This window comes from Octopus bimaculoides, chromosome 2 (assembly GCF_046866305.1).
Source record: "Octopus bimaculoides isolate indiv1 chromosome 2, ASM4686630v1, whole genome shotgun sequence".
NCBI lineage: Eukaryota > Metazoa > Mollusca > Cephalopoda > Octopoda > Octopodidae > Octopus > Octopus bimaculoides.
The window spans coordinates 39699796-39726238 of record NC_142929.1 but is presented as its reverse complement, the minus strand read 5'-3'; the positions used below and the strand labels follow the sequence as shown (position 1 = coordinate 39726238).

Below are 26443 nucleotides of genomic sequence, written 5' to 3'. Positions count from 1 at the left end.
ATTCTGGACGTCACAAGGAAATGTGTAACACAATAAATTAACGAAAGATAGTACTAAAGAGAAAGTGAATTACTCAAATATACCATTTAGTTTTTAATTCGACGAGGAAACACAGAGTCTATCAGTCTGTTTTGTCACCTTCGACTGAGGGCTTAGATAGTTGGTGTAGGTTAATAGTGTTAATATCTTCAATTGTCAGTACCGGAATTAAAATAATCTAAACTTAGAAATCTCTAATTAGAATTTGTCTAGTGAGTAAAGTAGCAAAACACAGCAGCGAGAGAATCACTACTTGGTTAATCTACAAGACATAGCAGTTAGTCTAACACAAATCCTACCTTCCCATCGATGGGGCGGCTAACTGCGGAATGTCATCAATCATACGTCGGCTTGTGTAGGTCTCACCTGGAGTTAGACAACAATAGAAACATGGAGAACAAATCCTACACAATGAGCATTCGGTTATATTCAACTAATAATGATACTAAAATCGAGTATTTACTGCATATAGCTTATTGCAGCTTTGTCTAAAGAGAGAACTTGGAGCTCTGAGACCGCTGGAGTTGATTCTCGAGTTCCTCTTAAATAGCTAGAAGCTGACCACCGTACAAATAATATAAGCAGAGTTAAAATTCCAAAGGCCTGAAGAATTGCGCATCATTGCGTGGGGAAGAAAATATAAGTGACGAGAGAAGTAGAGAGGAGTAATGTGGGAGAGTCTGAGTGGTTTAGCTTGTGACCTGCCGACTCCAAAGAGCAGAAACCACTGTAAGTAGTGATATAAAATGCAGAGAGAGGAGAGGCACTTGGTATGCCAGTGTTTGGAGTATGCAGGGGAAGCACTTTTTGCTAATCAGCTAAATGTCCTCTTTCCAGGCGTCCTAAGGTATATGTATATAAACCTGTATGTACGTGTATGCATGTGTTCGCTTAAGCATATTCGCTTAAATGTGCATGTGCTCTCTTAAATGTGTGCGTATGTGTGTGTGGGTGAGAGAGAGAGTGTCTGTGTGTGAGAGGAAGAGAGTGTGTGTTAGAGACAGAGAGAGTGTGTGTGTAAGTGTGTGTTTGTGTGTGTGCGTGTGTGTGTGTGTGTGTGTGTGTGTGTGTGTGTGTGTGTGTGTGTGTGTGTGTACATTGTTATGTTCTTACATATATATGAATATGTGCGTAAATATATACACATATCTCATGAATTATATATATATATATATATATATATATATACATTGATAATGCTGCTGAAGATTAGTCTGATACTTGACATTTTTTGCCATTTGTACATTCTAGTACCTACGCTAGCGGGTTGAAATAAAATGTATGCAAATTTGTATCCATCTCTCCCTCCTAATCACTTGCTTCACACTTTCTCCTTCCCAGTTTTCTCTCTTTCTCATTACATATGTATATATATATATATATATATATATATATATATATATATATATATATATATATATATATATAACAAAAGTAAATGAGTATATGCATATATACGTACAGGTATGTGCATACCGACATCCACCTGTATGTATAGGTGCATATCTGGGTACAGGACATTGCAAACAAACGTAGACGAGAACACACGAGCCACATAGAGAACATTCTACTTCATCAGCTACCCACGTTTTAACACCGGCGTTTCGACGAGAGTAAAATACTGAGACAGCGTATGCCAGCTAAACGCCAAGGCCATGTGTAAATCTACTAGCTCATTGGAAGTCTAGTACTTTCAACAGAATGCGACAATACCTAATGACTGCATATAAACCATGTTATCTAAAGTTTTTATTTTTATTAAATTCAACCTTATATGTATTGTTATATTACTTCAGTTAATCAATGTACACTATCAACGAATATGTAATAACAAAGGAGCCTGTTCCCCATGCTATCTTTCATAATCACTTGTTAGTTAATGTCAATAACGAGTTAACAGTAATCGTGATGATTTTTTTGTTCCTTCTGTAGGAGGAGCCGAGTAATCTAATCGAGCGTTCCATTTCCACATTAGCATATATAACTGATTATCAAATCTCCACAAGAAAATAAATTCACGATTTATCCATATATACATACATATGTGTGTGTGTGTCTGTGTGTGTGTGTGAGTATGTAAGGTTTATATATATATATATATATATATATATATATATATATATATATATATATATTTGTTTTGCAAGATTTTTTATGTGAAATCGTGTGTTGAAACAGATGTTGTTGTACTTGGGGATGGTCATATTGCCAGTTTAGGCAAAATGGGTGATAGTTAGCAAGGTGAGACACACATAAGAAAGAAGGAAACAAAGGACCACTGATGAGGTCACAGAAGTGTGACGAAAGAACTCTGGCCGAAATAAGATCAAGATTAATGTAATATAAAGCTGAAGCAAATTAACACCAAATATACAGTGCGTGTGTTTTTATTGGCTAAACTAGCAATATGACCATCCCCAAGTACAACAACATATATATATATATATATATATATATATATATATATATATATAAATCAAACTATACAGAATAATAAAACCCCGTTTCAACTGATCTTAGCGATCGGTTTCGCATTGTGTATTAGACAATGGCATATCACATGACGTGGTGGTTAAATGGTGACCCTCTCTTCAGAAATATATCTATTCTAACATCCAACTTTATTGACAAATAAACGGGTTCATATTCTTGCTTATTTACGTATTCTTGGATGACTATACATACATACATACATACATACATACATACAAGGTACATACATTATACATACACGTACATACATATATACATACATACATTCAAACACACACACACACATATATGTAAAGTGTGTTGCAAAATGTTAAAGTAAGTAAAGTATAGTCACTAAGTAAAGATAAGACAACGCTATTTTTTTGTATATTTGTATTCGTAACCTTCCCTATCAATAAACGCCTACGCTCCTATGCCTTGATCTGCTGGGTTTTTTTACATATATACAAAAACGTGTGTGTGCGTGTGTGTGTGTGTGTGTGTGTGTGTGTGTGTGTGTGTGTGTGTGTGTGCGTGCGTGTGTGTGAGTATGCGCAGAGTAAATTCTGGTTCATTTCCAAGACAATTTGATCAAAATTTAGGAAATGTTTAATCAATCAATGAATATGTATGTATGTACGTATGTATGTATGTATGTATGTATGTATGTAAAATGTGGCACAAAAGGATAACGAAGGAACATACGGAAAACAGGAAAAAATATACAAAAGGCGTAGACAAGTACATCCCTCATCAGTTATCGATGAAGGAGCCGTCACAAATTCGACGCCTTATATATAGGGAGAGGCAGAGTATGTGGTGGTGTGAATTTTGAGTAGGTGTTTAATGTGATAAGATGCGTTGTGTATACTTCCCTTGATTAATGTACACACTAATACTTTATGACTTCTGTCAAGCCAGCTTGTTATGTTGTTGTCACCGATGAAAATACACATATTGACAGGTCAACACTTGGCTGCCTTCATCATTCAAATATCAAGACAACGAACATTCGTCTATAGGAATTGCAGCAATCCAAAGAACATATCACTTTTGTTGCGTGTCCACTGCTTACAACAGTTAATTATACCGCTAGTTAATACTTTAGCTTTTAAATCGACAATATCCGGCCCCAAAACTCTGCCTGTTTTATGTTCAAAACGACCTTATCTTGCCTCTTGCACCTAGCCTACTATCTCATTCAAAAAGTATACAATTACTTCAACGAAATCTCGAAGCTGCCAGTGTGATTAAATAAACATTGAGTGTTTACAGCCTCTTTACACTGGAGCTTATCCCTCGTTCTGTGACATGTCAGCGACTAAAAGTACAAAACGTTTCCTTGAACAGGGCGCCGGTCCAGCCTAAGCGTTAACCCTCAGCTGCTGCTGCTACCGTTGCCACTGCTGCTGGTATTAGTTTTCATCTAAATGCACAAAAGCAATGTGAAGTGAAGTGAAGTGACTGATTATGAAATAACAAGCTTTCGGATGTCTACTCTTTACTTCTTTCACTCGGCTATCTTCGGTTCTGTACAAGATTATACGTATTTAGTTTGAAACTACATGTCTCTCATACACTTGCATAGAATTAAGTGATTGAGACTTAAGTCTTCTATAAATAGGAAAGGCCTTGATCGATTGCAAATATGGTTTCTATAGTTTTCTGTATCTGATTTTTTTTCTGAGTGCTTGTCTAACTAATGACTTTATGTACACACACACACACACACACACACACACACACGCACACGCACGCACACGCGCACACACACACACACACACACACACACACACGCACGCACACGAACGCACGCACACGCACACACACACACACACACACACACACACACACACACACACACACACACACACACACACACACACACACACACACACACACACACACACACACACACACACACACACACACACACGTACATATGCTCTTATTTAGAGACCCAAGCAAACACCATATTCAACACATTTGAATGCAAGAATCCATGTCTGCGAAACTAATAAATAACATATCCTTTGCTTTAAAAATGCTTCTCTATGTCAAACTTTCTCCGTCTCCCTCTCTCTCTCTCTCTCTCTCTCTCTCTTTCTTTCTTTCTTTCTTTCTTTCTCCACCTCCTTCTTTATCTTTGTACACTTTATATAAAGCTCTGTTATTATCTATTTCTCAATTACCTTCCCTTGCTGTCAACCTGTCTCCTTTTACAGCTCTCCTCTATTTTCGTTTCTTTATCTCAAACACAATCCTCTTTTGATATGCAGACTGAATCTTCTCCACAGCACTGCAGAGGTGGATATACGCAACATTTATAGGGTAACTTGGAATACCATCATATTCTGAATACGTATTAACAGATCATATTTTACCAACATGATGGTACTTATTTCACCAAGAAATAATTTCATATTTTCATTTACTGTCACATCACTCATCACAAATTCTATATTCCAAGAACTCTTTCAACGTCTTTCTTTTAGTCGGTTTTCGTAGATGCTATATATGAAGCGATAACAATTTCTTTCCTTCACAATATTTTGCTTGTTTTCGTGGCTTCGGCACGAAACTTCACAGTTGACTAAATACATATTTGTTATGTTTCTAACAATGTTTATATACATGCATCCTAAGACTTCGATTTCTTGATTGACTGCAAATTACAGTAACCTTCAGATTCTGTCATGTTCTTGTAAACAATAGCCACCTTGGCTACATATAGGTTCCTAACATGCCAATCAATAGTTCTCTGTTTTTACGATAGCAAGAATGCGTAAGCGCAACTCAAGTGGTTCAGATACCATGAGGTGTATCTATTGTCATAGCCAATGTCGACTTTGCCTTTCATCATTTCGGGGTCGATGAAATAAGTACCAGTTACACACTAGGGTCGATATAATCGACTAGCCTCCTTACCCCCAAATTTTCAAGGCCTTGTGCCTAGAGTAGAAATAATTACCAAAGTATTATTTTTCCTGCCCATATAGATCAATGTGCGAGAATAAGCACACCACACATACATACATACATACATACATACGTACGTACGGACATACAAGCATACATTACATACATACACACACATATTCACACACATACATACATACATACATACATACATACATACATACAAGATGATGGACTCCCTTGTAGCAGACTGGATGATGAGGGTTCTGCAATTTCTTGCTGAACAACAGAGTTTTACTCGAGAACACAACGCGTGGCGCGTTGTGTTCTCGAGTAAAACTCTTCATTTGACATTGCTCTGCGATCACTTCAACATCTAAGGTGTGGCACACCATGCACCTGTACAGGCAATGTTGAGTAGATTGTAGCGTGAGCTAAGGTGCCGTCCAAACATTTGATCCTCAATAGACAAATCACCTGTTGTTCAGCAAGAAATTGCAGAACCCTCATCATCCAGTCTGCTACAAGGGAGTCCATCATCTTGTATGTATGTATGTATGTATGTGTGTGAATATGTGTGTGTATGTATGTAATGCATGCGTGTATGTCCGTACGTACGTATGTATGTATGTATGTATGTATGTAAGTGTGTGTGTGTGGTGTGCTTATTACTCGAGAACACAACGCGCCACACGGTTCGGGAATCGAAGCCATGAAGTTGCAATAACGAGTGCAGCTTCCTAATAACTAGGCCACACCACTTTACACACACGCGCGCTCGCATATTTTCATGTACAACACACACACACACACACACACACACACACACACATACATACATATATATATATATATATATATATATATATATATATATATATATATATATATATATATGTATGTATAATTTTGCTCTCCGACTACAGAACTGAGGAACAACGTGATGATTCCGTGGAAAACTCCTTAACCACACAGATGTGCTGCGTTATTCGAGATTTATTTCAGACACAATTGTTCAATGTACTTTAACTGATCTCACGTGTTCAATGACTTAAACCAATAAAGTAAAAGAATATCAAAAAATAAAGAAAATTCATAACAACATTTGTCTAAAACATTTCTTATAATTCAAATGCTATTCACTCAATTTGTGATAAAAGAAATGCAGTTAATTTCTAGTTTAAAATTTAATTGTTTGAAAGTGGAGGGAAACAGTAATGGCCATGTACACCTAAAGGTGATACATCACAATTTCGTTCAAAGCGTTTAATCTAACTCGACAATTAATTAAATAAGAATAACTATTATACATTAAAGATTGTTGTACATAGTCAACTCATGGTTTCAACATCAATAAACTCTTTGCCTGTCTTCTGTATTACATTTGATACACAAGACATATTTCCCTGGCATGCATGCATCATATATAATTCACGTTACCCATTTGTTTCAACCACAAAAGTAACATGGAAATTTAGAAAGGAAAGGTTTATATTATTTAGAACAGATGAAATAAAGATTAAAACAAACATGGACGTTTAGGACAAACTTAAATACTTTGAACAAGCAATGAGTTAATGCCTTTAAGATGATTTACACTCACGAGAAAGTTTTATATGTTTGTATGTGAATACACATTTACTAAGCTAATAACTCTTTTTTTCTACTCCTACCAAGCCGTAGCCATTCATATGTCTACACCACTCTTTTGCAGCACTCACTCATTCCTTACAAAATCCAAAAAAAGCAGTTGCCATATAATGAAAGACACCGAGAATAATGGAGAGTCTACGAACTCATCCCTAGATGACTTTACACGCATATATGATAAGAGCTCTCCTCATTGTTTCCATCTGGATATACAAGAATAAACAGGAAATTCTAAATACTAGCCGATTGTCGTGTGTGTGCGCGCGCACATATGTGTGCAAAATGGCGCTCCATGAAACAAATACTTCGCAGTTATGACGTTCTGGAATCGATCTCACGTTATGATATCGTGTGCAAGTGTCTGCGGGAAAGGTCGACCATGTATTGCTGGTGAAATTGAGTAGACAGAAAACGTGGAGGCCTTTTCAACTAGCTGTACTTAAAATGCAAAAGTCTAGTCTCGCGTTACACACAGTATCAAACTTATTCTAACTGACTATTACATTAAGTATACAAATATCAGTGGCATATCAACAATTTATATTATAAAACACATGAGTAGCTAGTTTCAGCAATCGAACAGCTGGAACAATCTTCAAGAAATCCAACGGTGTATTCATTTCCTTCTCTTATGTCTGTCTCTTGTGCGAGCGTGTGTGTGTGTGTGTGTGTGTGTATGTGTGTGTGTGTGTGTGTGTGCTTGTGTGTGTGTACGCGTGCATGCGTGTGTGTGTGTGTGTGCGTGCTCGTATATGGATTCGTGTAAGCGTGTGAAGATACATATTTGTTTCAGGGATGTGCCGCCAAGGTAGTCAAGGTAGGCAAGATAGTCAAGGTAGGCAAGGTAGGCAGTGCCTAGCTTGAGTAAAATAGATCGACAGCATCATTTGGCTTTTATGGCAAAATATGTACCTAATTCAATAAAATTATTAAAGTTACTCTGATTATTATGCATAAAATGCAAGATATATATTTTTTTTTTTTGGTAGGTTAGGTAGGCATAATTCACCCCTGCCTTTCAATCTTAGTATTTAAGCTACGCATAGTAATGCTGTAGTACACGTGCTGCGTACATTTCTACAACACCGTTTTCTTTACGTGCTATAAAGGATGAAGTAAATATGCCTTCAACTCAGTCGCGCGCCAGTGTGTCGCTTATTTTTGTGTTTTACTACACAAAGGTCATCAACTGCCTACCCTGAGTAATTACTGCCTACCCTGAGTAATTACTGACGGCACGTGCTTAATTTGTTTATACTTGTGCTGAGAAATGTCTCTGTTTCTTAAGTTCATATATGATTGCGGAAAGAATTTCAAATATTTCTAAGTCCTTCTTCGAGACAGACGGGAATGATATTCTCCAGCGAGGCAATGCTTTCGTAGTTCAAGAACATTAGACCTTCGTTTCCTTCGTTATCCGAGGGAGAGAACACTTCTCCCAACAGAACATTAGCAATATAAATTCTAATTTTCTAAGATACTTTTGTGTTTTCTTCTTAGCTTGTGAATATGTAATCATATCGTAGCTTCAGTGCATCTACACTTGCGTGTGTGTGTGTAATGTATATATATATATATATATATATATATATATATATATATATATATATATATATATATATATATATATGTATTACGGAGATGTACTTGCATAGCAAGTGACCTGATCTGAGATCGTGTGCTGGAACGAAAACAATTGCAGCGTGGAAGGTGTTTACAAGCCATTTAAAAAAAACACACAAAAGCCGTCAGATTCACTTCAACATTTAAATTTAATTTGTCATAATATTTTCGTCGCTTTGAGACCGCGACCTGTTCACTGACAAAATTGTGCTGCATCTCATATATATATATATATATATATATATATAAAATATATAGTTTTAGGGAAAATAACCAATTTTCAAGAACTCATCGATGAAAATCCACTATCACATATAGAAAAATTAATAATTAAAAGCACAATAAATGAGTATAATATAAAGTAAAGTAAATATCATAAGATAAATATAATAAAAAGATTACACGTGTTTCATATCCAATATTTTCTCCAGTAGGCATACAAGCAGTTAGTAATTTCAAGATCCACCGGAATAGTTTACAGTTCAATTTTAAACCACATTAACAATCATTATCTACCTATAATTGAAGCTATTAAATGTGTCTCATTAGAAGTAAATATATATATATATATACATATATATATATGTTGTTGTACTTGGGGATGGTCATGTTGCCAGTTTAGCCAATAAAAACACACGCACTGTATATTTGGTGTTAATTTTTTTTTTTTTTCAGCTTTATATTACATTAATCTTAATCTTAATCTTATTTCGGCCAGAGTTCTTTCGTCACAATTCTGTGACCTCATCAGTGGTCCTTTGTTTCCTTCTTCTTTCTTATGTGTGTCTCACCTTGCTAACTATCAGCCATTTTGACAGTTAGCAAGGTGAGACACACATAAGAAAGAAGAAGGAAACAAAGGACCACTGATGAGGTCACAGAAGTGTGACGAAAGAACTCTGGCCGAAATAAGATTAAGATTAAGATTAATGTAATATAAAGCTGAAAAAAAAAAAAAATTAACACCAAATATACAGTGCGTGTGTTTTTATTGGCTAAACTGGCAACATGACCATCCCCAAGTACAACAACATCTGTTTCAACACACGATTTCACATAAAAAATCTTGCAAAACAAATATGTAAACGGAACATATATATATATATATATATATATATATATATATATATATATATATATACACACACATTTTTAGATAATCAAGACATCCTAAAGAAGAGTGAAGCTTCAAAATTTGTTTATTTCAGTATTATTCTTATTAAATTCCAATCCGACACGTGTTTCTGCTGGATATGCGTGTGTGTGTTTTCCTATACAATGTGTCCCGAACTGCGTATATTTGCTTTAGAAAAATATATTCCAAGAATAAGAATTTCCAATTGTTTAGTTGCATTGAATCTATAGTGGAAATTACGTGGAATTCATTTTAGATGTTTAATGCCTGTTACAAGCAAGCACATACGAAGGTTACTGCTGTAAACATACACTAAGATTAGAAGATTAGATGTCGAAATTGTCCTTAACCTAAAATTAGGCTGAAATATTGGCTTGTACGAATCAAGGGCAAATAATTGGTGACTTTCAAACCATTGTTTTCAGAGACTGTGTTTTTAAAGTCACGTGTCAATTAGATATCTAGTTTATGTTTGGTTGTGTATCGGTATAATATACTGTAGGTGTAAGTATTGACAGAATGTATGAGTGTGTTTACATCTACGTACGTGTGTGTGCATGTGTATGTGTGTGTGTATTTATGCTGTTTATGAGAGTTGATATTTATTTACTTCTAATGAGACAAATTTGATAGCTTCAATTATAGGTAGATAATGATTGTTAATGTGGTTTAAAATTGAACTGTAAACTATTCCGGTGGATCTTGAAATTACTAACTGCTTGTATGCCTACTGGAGAAAATATTGGTCTATAGAATAGTAGAGTAAAATTGAGCAACTGGATCTCCATCGTTTACGACGATGAGCATTTATTTTCCCCACTCCTAACGTGAAGTTTAGAGTAGTATAAGTGTGAGCTGGAGATTGTAAGTGAAAACTATTTGACTGACTTCTGCAATTTCCGTGTCCATCACAAATATTTGATGGACCCGATGCTATAAAAATGATAACGCTCTCTCAAGGTTTATCTTTGTTAGGATGTTTCCAGCATAACACAATATCACGAATTTCGGAGATGTAGAATTTCAGTGAAAACTAAACTGATTGTAGTCGAAGAGGTCGACTTCACTGCTTCAATAGTACTTATTTTTACTGACTACTGACCGAAAGTAAACGAGAAACGACACTGGTGCCTACATCGGATTTGAAATCAAAAGTAAAAATCAGAAACAAGGATGTAATGCTACCCAAATGATAACACTCGAACAACTGTCGAAATTTGCATTGAACATGGTACTTTGAGAGGTAAAATGAACTTCATCATTTTATCACGTCGCGGCAACTTTACAGATCACACACACACGCACACACACACACACACACACACACCTGCATAATATATATGTTTAAATTATGTCTGTGTGTGTTAGTGTGTGGTCTTTTTTTTTTGCCCCATCTTCAAGGTGATGTTATGATGACTTGCCTTGCTGTCTTTTTATGATATACTAGACCAGTATGAATGGTATATAAGCAATCACCGAAGTTTAAATTTTTCACTGCTAAATTGTGACATCAGTTAGATTCTTATTTTATGTCTCTGATGAGAGTACGTAGATGTATGCAAAATAGAAGTGGTAAACTTCAAGACTCTAACTGTTATATTAATAATACAATTACGACACTTTCCCAGAGAAAAATTGCCGTGCACTACTCTGCAAAAAATAAGACTAGATAGTAATACATTAGTGGGCAATTCGTATGTACAACACAGAATTCTCTTCAAAAACAGATAATTAATGAAGGGAAGTTGTACAAATATCATAGCACAATGCTTATGTTAGTATTGTGCTCTGATATTTGTACAACTTCCCTTCATTAATTATCTGTTTTTGAAGAGAATTTTGTGTTGTACATACGAATTGCCCACTAATGTATTACTATCTAGTCTTATTTTTTGCAGAGTAGTGCACGGCAATTTTTCTCTGGGAAAGTGTCGTAATTGTATTATTAATATAACAGTTAGAGTCTTGAAGTTTACCACTTCTATTTTGCAACGGAATTTGTAAATGACAATGGTCTTTGTGACCGTGGTCGTGGTTTACATGCTTATATTTTGTTGTTGGTAACAGGGTTTTTAATTTTAGTGATTTTTGTTACACATTATTAGTATTTATTTACCGTTCTCTGTAATGCATATTACATTATTTTGCGAGATTTTGTACGTATACATCTATTCTATACTTAGTATACTTTCAAATCATGTAATACACTTTATCTTGTGCTTTTCTAGTACCTGGAGTATCCGATGCCTTTGTTGTTGTATATTTCTTCTTGTCTTGTTCTATGGCGTCGACTGTTAGACTTTTAGAGTAGCCGCTTGGACTAGTAAATGTTTTATTCTGTGGGTTTTACCACTGACATTATGAATAGGTGGGGATATCCACTGTCTCCATGAAAATATATGAATTAATTAGTGTCTTTGATGTAAAATGACTTCCTGCATGTGTTGATTTCTATTTTAATGCTATGTCTTACAAATGAAACCGTTTCATTGTTAGGAGCTATATTTGTATCACTCTAGGGATACAGTACTATTTCATATGTCTCCCATTAATCCCTCCTCATTTCCAGCATGGCCAAATCATAGCGTCACCATGATTTTTTAATAATATAATTTCATGCGTACGTGTATGTGCGTGTGTGTGTGTGTGTGTGTGTGTGTGTGTGTGTGTGTGTGTGTGTGTGTGTGTGTGTGTGCGTGCGTGCGTGCGTGCGTGCGTGCGTGCATGTGTGCGTGCGTGCGTGCATGCGTGCGTATTCATGTACATTAATTTACGTGTGGAAAGAAAGATTTTTTAAATGAGTGAAATTTTGAAATTGTGCAATAGAGACAAGGCAAAAGAATCAGGGAAGAATGCGAGTGGGGGTCAGAAATAAAAAAAGTGAAAGAGAGATAGAATTAGAGAGAGAGAGAGAGAGAGAGAGAGAGAGAGAGAGAGAGTTACAGAGAGAGAGAAAAGCTGTGTTGATGTATTACATTGGCAGACAGAGGGAGAAAATGACACATGGTATTTAGTTACGGACCTTTATGCTCTGAGTTCAAATTCCACCAAGGTAAACTTTGCTTTTCATCCTTCCTTAGCCAATAACATAAAGTGCACTACTACTCGAGTATTAGAGGCGATATAATCATCTGCAACCCTCCCCCAAACGTGAGGCTTTGTGATTATGTTAAAGATCAATATTAATATCGCCACCGGCGGCTATTTTGCCCAGTCCAATGGTAAGCTCTAAGCGGCAAAATAGTATTAAATTCAGTACACTGAAATGCTTCCACTCATCCTGTTTACAAATCCTTTAGTACAACAGCTAAGCATTAAAACGTCTGAAAAAGTTTATGATTAGAGGTTGCCGCCTTAATATTTTAATGTGGTGCGAAAGCAAATTCTGTCTGATATGATCTAAACAGAATTTGACATGTGAAATACCAAACAAAGTAGTTGTCTAGCCGCCTAGATAAATTACAGTAGATAATATTCTGCCATTGCAGTGCTAGTTTGTTTTCGTTGTTGATTTGGTTCGACACAGTTTAAAATAATATTTAGAATGTTTGCTTTGTTTACATGCTTCTTCGGTTTCGTATTATATCTTGAATAATAAGAGCGGTAAATATAAGTCCAACTTCATCAAGAAACACATGTTAACCAAGGTTAATATACTAGCAATCACTATATCGTTTAAATGTAACACCCTATAACATTTAGTTCATCGCAAACATTGAATGAATGACGGTGTTGTTTGTTTTATCGCTGCAAAATATATGATTGGACAGACATAGCAATAGACAGATTTATAGATCGACAAATAGATATAGATATAAATACACACAAAAAAATCCACATACACATACGCATACAAACATACAAACGTGAGTACATACATCATACATACATTCCTAAGTACATACATACTTGTGTATGTGCAAGTAAAACGCCACGTATGTATAAAGGTAGGTAGGTAGGTAGGTAGGTAGGTATATGTTGGTATGTAGGAAAGTTTGTAGATAGATAAGTAGGTAATTAGGATGATGGGTAGGGAGATAGGAAAGGTAGGTAAGTAGATAGGAAAGCAGAATATAGAAATACAGATACACAATAGAACGTATAAAATAAGGAAAACAAGGTTTAAATAAGGTTTACGGCATAAAACAAAGAGACTATACGTCGTTGCAATATTTCAGTAGTTGAATATGTTATAGTCAATGTTAACCGTACTGTCAACGACCGGTATTTTGTTGAACTAATAAAATATCTGTGATATCTGAGATCTAAACATATACAAGTCGGTTTGAATAGCAGCCGAAACCAATATTAAATCAATAGACGTTAACAAAAGCAATGCCAACAGATTAGCATTGATAAAAGTCTTCAAATATCCTTTTTATTTGAGTTGGCAAGTCATGTATGATACTTGAACTGTAACTAGACCCTGGTAAACGTTCAGCCAACAGACCAACGATCAAAGGTAATCCAGTTGTAACGATCCTACCTTAACTTAAAAGATTGGATAATGAAAGTGGGTTATCCATGAGGTTAGCAATAATTTCGATTGGCTTTAGAAGTAGAAAAAATGTATTATTAGGTATCTACTGCTCAGAATTACAGAGGAAAAAATCTTATTTATAAAAGTGACGATTGTGATAGAAGCATTAGATCATTCGAAAACGTTTAATAGTTAGTTGTATCTCTTTACATTCTAAATTGAAGTCCAATCAGTTTTACATTTGCCCTACATTCTTTGAGATTTCAATAAAATAAAAACCAGATATACACTGCAAACTACTTCAATAATCTCTACCCGCCTTCGATAAATCTATAGGATTGTACCAAGAGAAAGAAATCGATAATATGCAGTTCTCAGTTATGCATGTTTATGATTGATTTCAAATCCGACCAAGATATAAGTACCTTCATTTTTTCACTGGTCATTAAAATAAGGAGCAATCAACTATGGATATCGATCTATTCGACTATATTGAAATTCGACTCCCCACTGAAATTTGTGAATTTGAGTCTGTGCTAGAAACTAGCATCAATGGTATTACTGTGGATCTTGAAAAGATATAGACCATTAAATGAATACAGATGTTGACTGGCATAATGGACAACAGAAACTATTTTATTAATATAGCGCAATAAATAACAGAGAGATAAAAATTAAACAAACAAAAAAACTTTCTATTGGGTCTTGAAACAAATGTTCCTACTGTAAAGAATTAGAGTAAAAAGTGATTGAGGAAGAGGGAGTAAAGTAAAACTTTGTTAAGTATTTAGTTCATCGTAAACATTGACTGAATGAAAGAGCTCTATGTTTTTATTTTTGTTTTCTTTTTATTTATTCTTCTTTCAGTGTTAAAGGATGGCATTAGAGCATTCAAAAATGACTGAGCATTTACATACGTCTCTTTACGTTCCAAGTTCAACTCTCTCAAGGTTTATCTTTGTTAGGATGTTTCCAGCATAATACAATATCACGAATTTCGGAGATGTAGGATTTCAGTGAAAACTAAACTGATTGTAGTCGAAGAGGTCGACATCATTGCTTCAATAGTACTTATTTTTTACTGACTACTGACCGAAAGTAAACGAGAAACGACACTGGTGCCTACATCGGATTTGAAATCAAAAGTAAAAATCAAAAACAAGAATGTAATCCTATCCAAACCCTCAAAAACAAATGGAAAGGTTTTTCTGAGTGTTCTAGCGAATATTATTGGAACATTTCCCCGCTATAAATCATACATTTTAATTATTTTTCATTTTTTAATTTTTTTTATTTTTATTATAATACCTTCTTCGCATTGAAGTTCATGATAAGGATTGAAGCAATTGAGAGAAATTAATAACTAATTCTTCGTTCATAGCATCAAATCAGAAATCAATGCTGAGTTTCTAGTGTAAAAATTGATACAGAAATGGAACTACTTCCCACTTTGAAGCAATGAATTTTCCAATGTCCACAATAGTATTGTTACTCTAGAGATATATTGGCTTTTCTTTTTGTAATGTAGTTGTACCGAGTACACTCTACTTACACTTGTATATATGCAAACATACGCATACATATATACGCACATATACCCCGCCATATATATGTTTGTGTGTGCATGTATATATATATATATATATATATATATATATATATATATGTGTGTGTGTGTGTGTGTGTGTATGTATGTATGTATGTATGTATGTATGTATGTATGTATGTATGCATGTATATATGTATGTATGTATATGTAGACTTTGACCACTTATACAGGTGGTCAAACTCTGCATAAGGAGTAGACAACCACCATCTATATGTAATACATAGGTGTATATCTATTGTTGTTACATATTTCATCTAAGAGGGTAAAATTAGAATAAACAAGGGTATGTATATATATTACATACATGCATACATACATACATATATATATATATATATATATATATATATATATATATATATATATATATATATATATATATATATATATATATATATATATATATATATATATATATATATATATATATATATATATATATACATGGATGGTAGCTCTCACCTCGTAGACGAGTATGATGTTCCGACTGCAATTATCTTGTATTTTATTCTGACCCAATTTATCTAGAACTATATTATTCACATATTCATTCTTCCTCAAGACAAAGGGAACTGATATTACGAAAAAGTTGGTGGATGGTTGTGGCAATCGATCCATAGCATGCAGGCCCTCTGCCTTGTGTATCCTGCATGTGACCTACGAGGAAGGGAGTCTGTCTGCGGTTAACATTGATGACTTACTGTAGCTTAAATGATCGCAAAGTAGATAAGTATTGGCTTCCGGTGGTTTTTTGTGGATTGGATGGTATGCTTCGCTTTTGCAGGTGACATAATTGAGGCAAAGAGAAAGTTGTTTCAACATTCATTGAATTACTTTTGTGGGATGTGCATACAGAGAGTGGAGAGGTGGTGTTGCTCCTTACTGTAGCAATCACAAAAAGTGTTAAAACTGTCAAAAGAAAATTGTATTTTAATCCCGTTGTGTTAAGTGCTGTTAACAAAATATATAAAAAAAAAATTTCTTATACACAAGTCACCGATAAGAAGATTTGAAAATTTAAGTATATTGTAAGCCATTTGAGAATATACTTCTAAAAATACATTTAAAATGAAAAACATAGAGTTAAAAAAAAAATGTCACAGTAACAACAATGACATTAACAAAAGCAACACCATCATCATCACCACCACCAACACCATCACTACCATCGACACCAACAACAACAACAATAAAAAAATAGATAAACAGCACAATAACACCAACAACTACAACAGCAACAGTAAACACATGACTTTTTACAATCACATAAATTCAGAACAGGCTGAAAATTTAATCAATATTTGTGAAAATATATTTAGTGTCTGTCTGTAACGAAATCTTGAAAATGGTACAAAGTGGTGTGTATCGCAGAGGCAATCCCACACTTACAGATATACGCATCGCTACATATTCGTGCACATGTACCCCCCGTTGTTGCTCAAATACATACGATTTACACGTACACGTATACCTACACCTACTTCTCACGTGTGGTGAGCAGAAGAAATTTCTTTGAGTAAATCAAAATGACGGAAAACTTCATTTCCGTTCTGTTTGTATTTACATTTCTGTCAACATTTGTTTACAGTGATTGTTAGCTGATTGCATTACCTTATCACGGTAAACAGATGGGCTTATCCATATTAAACTTACGATTTTCCTGATGATGATGATGATGATGATGATGATGATGATGATGATGATGATGGCGGTGGTGATGGTGGCGGTGATGGTGGTGGTGGTGGCGGAGGGGATGGGGTGGCGGCGGATGCTGATCTTTATGTGCGTTAGGTGGCTGTGGTAGTGTTGGTATATAGTTGCTGGTGCTGTCGGTTCTAATGCATGCTAGATTTAGTGGTTTTGTAATGATAGCTGTGGTGTTACAGCTGTTGACGGCGGCGACGGTGGCGGCGGCGGCGGTGGTGGTGGTGGTGGTGGTGGTGGTGGTGGTAATGGTCGTGGTGATAGCGGTAGTAATGGCAGTGGCCATGGTGTCGGCGGAGGCGGCGGAGGCGGCGGTGGTGATGGTAGTGTCGGCGGTGGTGGTTTCGGTTAGTGGTGGTAGTCGTGGTGTGCGTGGTAGTATGTAATTATGAATGCAGTTTTTTTTTGTTTTTGTTTTTTTTTTTTGTAACGTTGCGATGTCGTTGGGGTCCGCCGCGAGTTAACACTGGGGTACCACAGTGGGGCAGATAATGAATGCGTGTATCCTAGTACTGGTTTTTGCTTCCTAGGTGTTGAATCAGCCCTTTGTGATAAAAGGCGTTTCTGCCGCGACAATCCCAACTGTTTATACATCCAGGAATAAATTGTACAATGCTTCCTTCCTTTATTAAGACGCTAGCAAACGATCTGTGTGTGTCTGTGTGTGTGTCTGTGTATATGTGATTGTACAAGTGTGTATGTGTGTGTGCGTGTGTGTGTGTGTGTGTGTGTGTGTGCGCGAGCTTTGTCTCTGTGTGTTTGTGTGTATATGTGTGTATGCGTGCTATGTCTGTGTGTTTCTGTGTGTATGAGTGTTTCTCTGTGTGTGTATGTATGCGTGTGTATGTGTACTCGTGTGTGTGTATGTGTGTACGCGCGTGCTTTGTCTGCGTGTGTTTGTGTGTGTGTATGTGTATGTATGCGTGCTATGTCTGTGTGTTTCTGTGTTTGAGTGATTCTCTGTGTGTGTGTGTGTGTGTGTGTGTGTGTATGTGTGTACGCGCGTGCTTTGTCTGTGTGTGGGGGTGTATGTGTATGTGTACTCGTGCCTGTGTATGTGTGTGCGCGCGTGCTTTGCCTGTATGTGCATATTTATGAAGATGGTGGCATTGAAAATGCAAGTTAGTGAGAGTGTGTGTGTGTGTGCGCGCGCGTGCGGATGTATTTGTATATGTGCTAGTTGTGTTTGTATGCCTATGTGTGTATGTGCTCACACATTTGTCTGTGTGCAGTTGTGTATGTGCACTCGCGCTTGTGTATGAGTATATGTGCGCGCATACACTTGTCTGTGTGTGCGGGCGCGCATGCGCGTTTGAGGAATCGTAACTATCAATCGTGCTAGTATATGTAAATAAATACATGCGCATGCTCGCGCGCGCGCCCGCGTGCACACACATCTATGCTTGTGAGTGCGAGCGTATCTGACAGAAAAGGTTGGGGAGGCAGACAGAGACAGGCAGACTACGAGAGGCAGACAGGCAGAGAGAGAGACAGGCATACAGACAGACGGAGACAGTCACACAGGCAGACAGAGACAGGCATATAGGCAGACAGAGACGGGGACAGACACACAGGCAGACAGGTAGAGAGAGAGAGAGAGAGAGGTAAGGAAGGCATGAAGACAGGCAGGCAGGCAGGCGAGTAGGCAGGCAGGCAACCAGGCAGGCAACCAGGCAGATAAACAACAATAATGAACAGCATAGAGACAATAATAATAATAATAATAATAATAATAACCTGTAACCCAACCAAAATTATTGTATCTGAGTGTATTTGTACGATATACGATGTAACAGGTTATCATAGATTTTTAAGCACACTTCTTTGCTATGCGTTCGTTCGCGTGAGTGTCTCGGTGTGTTTGTGTGTGCTTGTGGATGAGTATGCGTACAAGCTTGCATGTGTGTATATGCGCGCGTTAGAAGTGAGTGATAAAGGAAAACAGTATGTCTTAAGGGCAAAAATGTGCAGACTTTATAAGCGTGCGTGTGTGTATGTGCGCGCATGCGCGCGTGTTGCGAATTCGTGAATGTGCGTGTGTGTATTTGATTGTTTCTGTGTATGTGCGTGTGTTATCGCATGTTGTGTTTCATTGTTAGCCTGTGTTCTCCTGTCTGTATATCTACATGCAATGCAACAACACACCATGTGTATGAACAAACGAGTGTGTCTGGGTGCATTTGTATGGATGCATATACATATTTACATATATAAATAGATTGAAATATATATATGTGTGTGTGTGTGTGTGTGTGTGTGTGTGAATATCTATGTGTATATATATTTATATGTGTATGTGTGTGAATACGTGAGAGCATATATGTATATGTATGTATGTATATATGTATATACATATATATATATATATATATATATATATATATATTTATATATATATATATATATATATATATATATATATATATATATATATATATATATATATACTTATACACTTATATATATATACTTATATATAAATATATATATATATATATATATATATATACTTATATATATATATGCATGTGTGTATTATGTATGTATGTATGTATTATGTAGGTAGGCAGGCAGGCAGGTAGGTAGGTAGGTAGGTAGGTAGGTAGGTAGGTATATGTGTTGTGTGTGGGTGTGCTTTGCGTGTATGATGGTAATAGAATGAAACTAGTCTTGGAGAGCGAAAGTAAACAAGAACGCCATGTGTGTATACGCTGACACGTCATTATCATCATCATTAGAGCATTCAACTCTGGACCTTGTAGGTTCAAATCTTACCTACGGCAAATATTGTTTTCGCTCGGTAGAATGTGTAGCACTACTCGAACTAATTTAAAGACTCGTTTCAGTGCAAGGAGCCAAGTACTGTCGCTTTTACTGTTGTTCTTGTTGTTGTTGATGCTGATGATGATGATGGTGATGATGATGATGATGATGATGGTGGTGGTGGTGGTGGTGGTGGTGATACTTGTTTCAGTCTTTAGATTGCGGCCATGCTACGGTGCTGCCTTGAGGAATTTTAGTCGAACTAGTCAACCCAGGTAGATCTTTTCTCTCTCTCTCTCTCTCTCTCTCTCTCTCTCTCTCTCTCTCTCTCTCTCTCTCTCTCTCTCTCTCCCTCTCTCTCTCTCCCTCTCTCCCTCTCTCTCTCTCCCCCTCTCTCTCTCTCCCTCTCCCTCTCCCTCTCTCTCTCTCCCCCTCTCTCTCTCTCTCCCTCTCTCTCTCTCGCTTGAAGTCTGGTACTTATTCTATCGGTCTTTTGCCGAACTGCAAAGTTACGTTTCGTAAAAACACCAACACCGGATGTCAAGCGCTGGTAGGGGACAATACAGACACAAAGGCACACACACACATAATAAATATAAATATAAATATATATAATAATGTATGAAATATACACGGAGAGGAAACCACTATGTGGATTTCTTATATGCTAAACATTGCAGTCAAAGCCCAAAACCACGAGAATATATTATTACATTGGAGCACGTTGTTTGCACGCAAGCACGACATTTGAGTGAATAAAAATTTCAGTTAACCTTATACTCATATGTGTGTGTGTATGTGTGACAGGCTTCTTTCAGTTTCCGTTTACCAAATCCACTCACAAGGCTCCGGTCGGCCCAAGACTGTAGTAGAAGACACTTGTCCCAGGTGACACGGAGTGGGACTGAACCTGGAACCATGTGGTTGGGAAGCAAACTTCTTCCCACACAGCCCTGCACCTAGTTTTTATATCGAATCATGGAACCAACTGAGAATTTTTAGTCATTTATGGCAAACTTGGGAAGAAAGAGATTCCATCCGTGGACTATCCCGTTTTGATATTCTTTCAAGACTTAGACGGCGCAGGAGTGGCTGTGTGGTAAGTAGCTTGCTTATCAGCCACATGGTTCCGGGTTCAGTCCCGCTGCGTGGCACCTTGGACAAGTGTCTTCTACTATAGCCTCGTGCTGACCAAAGCCTTGTGAGTGGATTTGGTAGACGGAAACTGAAAGAAGCCCGTCGTATATATGTGTATATATGTGTGTGTGTGTGTGTGTGTGTGTGTGTATGTGTGTGTGTGTGTGTGTGTGTGTGTGTGTGTGTGTGTGTGTGTGTGTGTGTGTGCCTGTGTTTGTCTCCCACCACCACCACCATCACTTGACAACCGATGCTGGTGTGTTTACGTCCCCCTAACTTAGCGGTTCTGAAAAAAGAGACCGATAGAATAAGTACTAGGCTTACAAGGAATGAGTCTTGGGGTCGATTTGCTCGACTAAAGGCGGTGCTCTAGCATGGCCGCAGTCAAATGACTGAAACAAGTAAATGAGTAAAAGAGTAACCTGCATTACATTATATGTCTCAGGATAACGTTTGATCTGAGGAATTTGGGATTCATTATTGTACAGTGCCCTAAGGCGTTGACCTGGCAGAATCGTTAGCATACCGGACAAAATGCTTAGCAGCATTTCGTCTGTCTATACGTTCTGAGTTCAATTTCCGCCGTGTTGACTTTGCCTTTCATCCTTTCGCAGTCGATAAAATAAGCAGCAGTTGAACATTGGAGTCGATCTAATCGACTTACACTCTCTCTCCCTACGAAATTGTTGGTCTTCTGCCAAAATTTGAAACCATTATTATTTAAGATGGTGGAGACAGACGATAGAGCGTCTGAGTTAATGCAAAATGAATTTAATAGTTCGCTTCAAGTTGTGAGTTCAATTTCAACTGAGTTTGACTTCGCCTTTTACTCGTGTTTTGCTTAGAAATATCAGTATCTTAGACTCTCCTCATCATCCTTCTTATGTATTAGAAGTATATTCGGTTTGTTTTACTTAATCACAGACATGTGTTTCAAGAAATACGTATAACTATATGCGTACACGCGCGCGTACACACACACACACACACACAGTGCATTTGAACATTGCATTGTACGAAAAAAACGATGAAAAGAGAACTCAGTACATGTTATAAAGTATATTGGTTTACTGAAATTGAATTCTTTTCTCATAACACACACACTTAAATACACGCACGCATATGTGTGTGTGTACATATATACATATACAAATATACAATTACACATACACGCTTTTATATACGCACATACAGGAAGTGTGGAGACAGTTAAGTAGAAAACTGGTAGAGCGCCAGACTGAATATGTTTTAGCATTTAAGACTTGTGCCTTTATCTTGCATGTTCAAATAACGACACGATTGACAGTATATTTTCCAGTACTCCGAGGATCGATAATATAAGCAACATGTCAGTACTCAAGCTGATTCAATGAAGCTTCGCCACACCCTCAGCAGCTAACGAATTTTGTTTGTGGTCTAATACCTATAGTAAAAATCATTATTGTTCTACCACAAATATGTTTGTGTGTGTGTGTGTGTATATATATATATACATATATATATACAGAGAGAGAGGGGGGGAATTCTTTGTTAAGGAGTAAACATAAGAATGACAGAATGAAAGACAGACAGTGAGAAAGAAAAAAAAAACAAGGGAAAGATAGAAAGAATCAATGAATGAATGATGAAAGAAATAAAATGAAAGAAAGAAAAATAGACAAAGAAAGTTACAGTGAATCGTTGAAAAGCACTCTGTAAACCTTTTCGGTAGTGGCTGTTAATATTGATTTTTTTTTTCTTTTATGACAATGCGCGGAAGTAATTCTCAGTACCAATTGAATTTCTATCCAAATTAGTTTACTGGTATTTACGGATGAGACGTAAAGTTGAACCAGAAGGGATAGTGACGGAGTTTAGAGGGGCTTATAGTTTAGGCGGCAAAATTTGAGGGGTTTTTTCTTTTTTTTTTTTTTTTGTAAATATTCGATCCTTCTGTTCTATAGTAGGTCTAACAAAACTAATGTGATAGTAGTGTAGATGAAATGAAATATTTTTCAAGCAAGATTCTATTTTATGTTTATTTTATGGAAGTCGCCAGTGGCTGTAAGTATGCACACACAAACACAACAACACACACGCATGCATACATATATATATATATATATATATATATATATAATTTTTTTACCTCTCATAACCTCTCTCTATCTTTCTCTCTCTCTCTCTCTCTCTCTCTCTCTCTCTCTATATATATATATATATATATATATATATATATATATATATATATATGCATACATAAGGCATACGTATATTAATACATGTATATACACACATATATTTATATACATAACTATGTGTGCATGTCTTCATTATATGTATATGTATGTACATATACATCATATACATGTATATGTGTATATATATATATATATATATATATATATATATATATAGACGTTATTCATATACATATCTGTGTATGTATATATATATATATATACATGTATGTATATATATATGAATATATATATGTATGTTTTTATATATATATATATGCGTGTGTGTATATAAATATATATATATATATATATATATATATATATATATATATATATATATATATATATATATATAATGCATATTTGTAGTAGGTCAAATAAATATATATATATATATATATATATTTATATACACACACTGGTGCCTATAAGTTTCATTTGTGTATGTTGTGTATGGTGTGTGTCTGCATGCATGTGTATGTGCGTGCGTGTGTTCGCGTGTTATGACGACAAAAATGTCTTCCTGTTGCTTGATCAGTTGTCACACGTGGCAAGAAACAATAAGGAGACACGTAAGTAATCAATTGGGAATACATACATACACACAAATATACATACATACATGCATACGTACCCATATATATGTGCATCTATAATCATATATGCAGATATAAACATACATACATAATCATATACGTGCACACACACAAACACACATATGTGTGTATATATATATATATATATATAATATGCATATATTTATATATTATTTATATTATTATATACATATATACATATATATGTATGTATGTATAGATAGATAGATAGATTGATAGATAGATAGATAGATAGATAGATAGATAAATAGATAGATAGATAGATAAATAGATAGATAGATAGATAGATAGATAGATAGATAGATAGATAGATAGATAGATAGATCGATAGATAGATAGATAGATAGAAAAACAGACTCAATACCCTTAGATAGAGGCGAATAACAGTATCTATTCAACGTTGAGTCTTTGCGAGTTGCAAATTTGAGTTTCTCATCAATAACACACGCACTCCAACACACAGACATACTCACGCATGCACTACTCTCACGCACAGACACATAAGCATTTATGTACACGCACGTACGCACGTACACACATTAGTATTTATATATATACACACACGCACGCACGCAGGCATGCACGGAAATATATAGCAGATATAACTTTCGTTACATATACAAGCATGAAATATACAGATATGCATACTTATGAATGTATGCACACACACACATAGACATACACGCATAGATGCATACATGTAAGCATATATTTTGTAGATGGTTACATGCATGCATGCAGGAGAACATACATACAGAATAGATACATTCAAACATCCAGACATACAGACAATGCATACAACCATTGAGTACACGCATACAAAAATACATACACACATATATACATACATACATACATACATACATACATACATACATAGAATACATAGAATACATACAGGGTACATACATTTAAAAATACGTACATACATACTTACAAACACACATACATAGAATACATTCAAACATATAACACACACTTACAAAAATATATATATATACAGATTTAGAACACACACACACACATGCAGTGATATAAACATTGATGTTTGTGTATCATTTTTTTTTTTTTAAGTGAGAATGAAATTTAAGTATTGAAAGTAGAGGTGGAGAAGCGACGTGTGTTTGTATTTCGTGTAGGCATGTGGTATAGGGTTGACTGTAGACACAAAGTTGTTGTAGACATTATTAGTTAGTTTACTGTCTGGTACGAGTGGGATGAAATCAAACGGGCGGGGAGTGACGTGCAATAGGTGTTTTACAGAGAAATGTAGACAGTGAAGACAAGTGAAACTATTACCTTTAATTAAGACAGAAGCCATGTAAATTCCTCTGATTTTTGTTTGTTTGTTTTTTTTGTATTTTTTTTTTTTTCAGCTAAAGTGCCAATAGGTGCAGCGCTATGCTGGCTAGCGAATATGTTTTAACATTACAGCCAGATCCAAGAATATAGAGTCGGGGCGCACATGCGTACACACACACCAGTTCTCTCACACAAATTCACATACACACACCACACGTGCGTACGCACCCGCATACACCCAAATGTAACTAAGATATACACGGTTTGTTGAATTGCTAGAAATAATTGCTAATTTCTAATTTTCTTATGTGGATTCTAAAGTGCATGTGTCGGGAAGAGTATATTGGATATATTGGACGGAACTACCACGGCTAGAATGCCTTTGATCATAATTTCACCCAATCAGAGTTAATCATCACCGCCATCATTATCATCAGCATCGATAGTACCACTACATCACCGCTCCCATCATCATCATCATCATCATTATCATCACGATCAACTCAATAACATTAAAAATAACCAAACTCAGAAATATACATAAGGAGTGAAGTCTAATTAATCATACTGAAATGGTCATTACCACAAAGGCTTATACAGTCATATTCAGCGCGAGAGCGAGGGGATTCCAATGGATAAATCATATATATATATATATATATATATATATATATATATATATATATATATATATATAGGTGGAGGCGTCTATGTATGTATATGTACTATATATTATCATTTATGGTATAGAGATAGATACAGGCATACACA

The 26443-nt window shown here is 35.8% G+C and overlaps 1 protein-coding gene and 1 long non-coding RNA gene across 11 annotated transcripts in view; one reads left to right on the top strand and one right to left on the bottom strand.

Annotated features, from left to right (window-relative positions):
- LOC106879951 (innexin unc-9) overlaps positions 1-26443 on the bottom strand; it is a 200411-nt gene that overhangs the window by 170531 nt on the left and 3437 nt on the right. For 4 of the 10 annotated variants that reach the window (XR_016238748.1, XR_016238746.1, XM_014929711.3 and 1 more), the window contains exon 2: positions 339-405. The exons of 4 other annotated variants lie outside the window; for them this stretch is intronic. Coding sequence is in view for 3 of the 6 variants with exons in the window: in XM_014929711.3 (XP_014785197.1) it covers positions 339-405 (67 nt within the window). In the remaining 3 variants the exon portion in view is untranslated. Of the gene's footprint in view, positions 1-338; positions 406-25669; positions 26284-26443 lie in introns of those variants that run through there. 2 more of the 10 variants (XM_089343917.1, XM_089343888.1) reach the window with 2 other exon arrangements.
- Positions 24166-26443, top strand: part of LOC149137040 (uncharacterized) — a 57433-nt gene continuing 55155 nt past the window's right edge. Inside the window, exon 1 of the long non-coding RNA XR_016238750.1 lies at positions 24166-24325. This is a non-coding gene — a long non-coding RNA (uncharacterized LOC149137040). The remainder of the gene's footprint in view (positions 24326-26443) is intronic.